We start from the raw sequence: 4,239 nt of genomic DNA, 5'->3' as shown, positions 1-4,239 counted from the left end.
ACAGACCAGCATCAAGGAGCTCAAAGGTAGTGGTCCATACAAAATATAACGGGATAAGAGAGCTGGATGGCTCCACTAAAGTTGCTAAAGATAGCTGATTAGCTGCTGGACACTGTAAATGTATAAACACGTGGTCAATCGCCATAGCAACTATCTAATCTGTTTCCATGGAAATTCTAATTAGCATTCGCGAAAATTAGTCGTCCTATGGTACTTACAATGATTCTCAAAATCTTACAAAAGAAATGTAAAATCCTCTGTTGTTTGTAAGTGCTGTACACCATAATCAGTTTTTTGTCACTAGTCCACCAGATAAATGCACGCATTTTTGCAATTTGAAAGTGGTAGTAAGAATGGGATTAAACTTTACATGTACATAAAATAGAATTATTTTTTACAATTCAGAACGAAAATAAGTCAGAAAAAAGAAATAAGACTGCAAACATGCATTGCAACTCCTAGACTTCATAATAACAGTTTATCATTGCACTGTCACAGTCATAGTCTGTCGCTATACGGCCCAGTAAAATCATAGTCTGGCCACCCAGACCCAACCCCTGCGGGAGAAGGGTCTGGTACAATGCTTAACAAGACTTTGTGCAGAAAGAAGCCAAGAAATGTATGACGAAAGATGACTTTTAATTGATTGTTAATATTAATATTTTAATAATTTTATATTTTAATAATTTTTATAATAGTTAAACACGTGTTAAAAGTTCCATGGAGAGTGCTGTGACAGAAGCTGCTAGGAGAATGGGCTATTTAACGCTAAAAGAGGAACAAAAAGCCTCAATCATAGCTTTTAAAAAGGGTTTGATGTGTTTGTGGTGCTACCAACCGGTTTTGGTAAAACTGTTTGTTACAGTTGCATACCAGTAGCAATAGACTTGTACACTACACCAGAGCAACCATCTATTGTCATTGTTGTCAGCCCATTGACATCTTTGATCAAAGATCAAGTAATGAGTCTTTCAAAAAGAGGGATCACTGCTAGTTATGTTGATGCTGACTCGTCCATTGAAGAGAAAGATGATGTTGCTGCTGGAAAGTTCCAACTTGTCTTCATGAGTCCAGAGTTATTAGTATGGAAATGGAGGGCATTGCTGACTAGTTCTGTGTATTGCAAACATCTTGTAGGTATTGTAATAGATGAAGCTCATTGTGTTGTTCAATGGTTAGTTTCACTATTATATCTCATAATTGTTACAGTATTATGTGTATTATGATTATAGGGGATTGACTTTTCGAGAAGCATTTTCTCAACTTGGTGAACTACGAAGTGTGATGAAGTGTAACTTAAATATAATGGCATTGACTGCTACTGTCACAAAAGCAATGAGGACAAATATTGAACGTCTTCTTGGCATGATCAATCCAACAAGAATAATTCGCTCTCCAGATAAAGATAATTTAAGATTATCTTGCATTGATGTAAAAGGTAGTATCAGTACTACAATGGATATTATTCTCAATGAAATACAAATGAAACGCACATTGTTGCCTAAGATTATTATCTTCTGCAAGAATACTTTTGATTGTGCCAAACTATATACATACTTCGAGATGAGTATGGGACCCAACTTTACAGAGCCACGAGGAGCATCTCACTCTATTCAGGAATGCCGTCCAATAGATATGTACTTTAAAGGTACAGAAACATTAGTGAAGAATAAAATTGTTGAAAATTTTACAAAGCCTTCTTCTTGCCTAAGAATGGTTATTGCCACAGTGGCATTTGGGATGGGTTTAGACTGTCCTCATATTCGTCTAGTTTTGCTTTATGGCATACCATCTGATGTTGAAACTTACATACAAGAGGTTTGTAGGGCAGGTAGAGATCATCAAGATTGTTATGCTGTGGCATTATACCCAAGAAAGCTGCTGTCTGTGTGTTCAGATACAATGGTTTCATTTTCTGAGACTAAAGAAAAACTGCAGAAGAGATGCTGTGTTTTCTGATTTTGAGCTGTATCACCATAATCAGGCTATCAATACTGGATGTCAATGTTGTGATATTTGTGCCAAAACTTGTGATTGTGGTAACTGTAAAGAGAAATTAAGTTCTTTTTACTCCTTTATGCCAATTTTATTTGGATTGTCTTAGCTAACAATAATATATCACTTAAATAATTATGTTATATTCATATTTATCACTTGTTATTCATTTAAATCTATTAATGCAATTATACTAATACAATTTCACTGCATGATTAAATATTTCTTATGTTGCTATAGATTCTGTTTTCAATTTACTCCTTAAATCTGAAAGATGTTCTTTTCTGCACTTTATAAATGTATCTCTCTTAAATGGTGGAAAAAGACTACTGTATTCTGTTTTTATCTGCCTATGTTTCCTATTGCTGATGTGATCAAAAACCTTGGCTTCCACAAGTTGCTGTACAACTATTTTCTTGTCTTTTTCTGTACTAGCCCTTGAATGAACACCTAGATGCTGTGTTACTTGCAATTCTTTGTCAAAAGAAGTAATGGCTTTCTCTAGCTCTCCAACACACTTACTAGAACGAGTTAATGCTTCATTAGTTTTGTTAGAGCCCAGATTTGAAAGTGTATCCTTACAGATACGGTTAAGGTGTTCTAAGTGAAGATCGCAGGGAATATCCCGACGTAGAATGCCATGTATGTTAATGTATCGACTCCAAATTAACTGTGATGCTTGCCTTGCTGAGAACCAAAAATGATACTGAGCCAGTAAATTTAGTGCTTCAATGCTATAGTTATATCTGCTTTAAAAAAAACAACAAATAACGCCAACATTTTAGTATTCTGAGGCCATCTGCTTCTCTGATGCTGTCCGAAAATTCAAAATATAGCAGGCCATATGACATTCACTTCATGGCATACCTCTGCACTTCATCATCAGTAACATCTTCTATGTTTTCATGTGACATATCAGTAATTGTAATGTCAATGTCGATATAGTGGTGAAGAAAATCATTTAACATTGCTTGGAGTGTATCTTTTCTCTTATCATCATCAGATAACCACAAATCAGTTGTCAGTAAAGGATGGCTCGGAACGTCATCAGCATTCTTTAAGGCAAAAAATTGCATCGCAGCTGATATTATGTGACCCCTTACAACTAAGCTGAAGCAATCATCACATGAGTTGTACTTTCCTGTAGCTGTTGCAGATATGTCCCTTCTATCGATAGCATTTCTCAGTTGGTAAAGAGTGCCTTTATCAGTCAGGCTTTTTGTGTCGTAAAGGTGCTTCCAAACAACCTGAATGATAGTTATTAAGATAACTGTAATGAATTAATGATGTTACTATACATACCTCTAAAAATATCTGCTTAGCATGCCAATCTTCACAAATTGGCAATAAACCTTGTAATTGCTTCAGAGGAGTGAGACTATTTTTTCTGCTTTCCTTCACTCCTTCAGCACGCTTCCTTGTCAACTGGTTACCTCCAAATAAAATGCTATGTAACTTATTTGCTGACACTTCTTTATTTGTTATTTGGTCAATTCCAGTGACAGGTAAAACAGGAACATATTTCTCCAATGATTCTAGAATTTCTATCATCTCTACTGGTACATTCTCATTTTTCAGTACTACTCCCAGGGGTACCTGCAATTTAATAATGATGGTAAATTGAACACATAAAGATTAAACTCACCACTTCTGATTTCTTTTTCATTTCCTTAGAATAAAGATGATCGATATGCTTCGGAATAATGTCACTAAAGGTTTTCTTGACGAACGCGAATTCCTCCATTAAAATGCGAGCTATTAGGACAGTGAAGTTATGAAGCATCATTTGCTTATCAGAGAGAGAGGGTAACATAACATCAACAGGAAGAGCTTCAATAGGTGTCATAAAATGTGGATTCATTTTATCAGATATGCCACTGAAATCAACACGATCTTTCACTGCATACAAGTGAAAACAGTGAAGAGAGCTAGTCTGCTTGTCAATACGTCTGTCCCTGAACACATAAATTTTTGAAACGAATTTCATATCAATACAAATACCTTGGCACTATATTTTTATCGATATTGTCACCAACTATCTTAAAACCATTCCAATTGTTACACTGTATTAAATACAGTGTTATTGCAACACCTGTAAGGGTGTCATGGCTATCCTTTAACTTTGACACAAGTTGTAGTGTTGTAGTAACACCCCTCTTTCAATAGAACAACATCAAGCTAGATTGATTCAACACCCCAATAGTAAACAACACCCAAATTTGTGACACCCACGAGTGTATACCA

The 4,239-nt window shown here is 35.5% G+C and overlaps 1 protein-coding gene across 1 annotated transcript; it reads left to right on the top strand.

The window, feature by feature from the left end:
* Positions 1 to 962: 962 nt before the first annotated feature.
* On the top strand, positions 963 to 1,959 carry LOC105314005 (ATP-dependent DNA helicase RecQ-like). Its single transcript, XM_011407889.1, has 2 exons — positions 963 to 1,174; positions 1,233 to 1,959. The coding sequence occupies exons 1-2, from the start codon at positions 963 to 965 to the stop codon at positions 1,957 to 1,959; spliced, it is 939 nt and encodes a 312-aa protein (XP_011406191.1).
* The last annotated feature ends 2,280 nt before the right edge of the window (positions 1,960 to 4,239 follow it).

This window comes from Amphimedon queenslandica, unplaced genomic scaffold (genome assembly GCF_000090795.2).
Source record: "Amphimedon queenslandica unplaced genomic scaffold, v1.1 AMPQUscaffold_13147, whole genome shotgun sequence".
Taxonomy (NCBI): domain Eukaryota; kingdom Metazoa; phylum Porifera; class Demospongiae; order Haplosclerida; family Niphatidae; genus Amphimedon; species Amphimedon queenslandica.
Note: the sequence above shows the minus strand (reverse complement) of the source record. Positions and strands in the feature narration are given on the sequence as shown.

Coding starts and splice junctions, on each gene's coding strand:
- LOC105314005 (XM_011407889.1), top strand. CDS start 963: ATGAGTCTTTCAAAAAGAGGGATCACTGCTAGTTATGTTGATGCTGAC. Junction 1,175..1,232: donor GCTCATTGTGTTGTTCAATG/GTTAGTTTCACT, acceptor TTATGATTATAG/GGGATTGACTTTTCGAGAAG.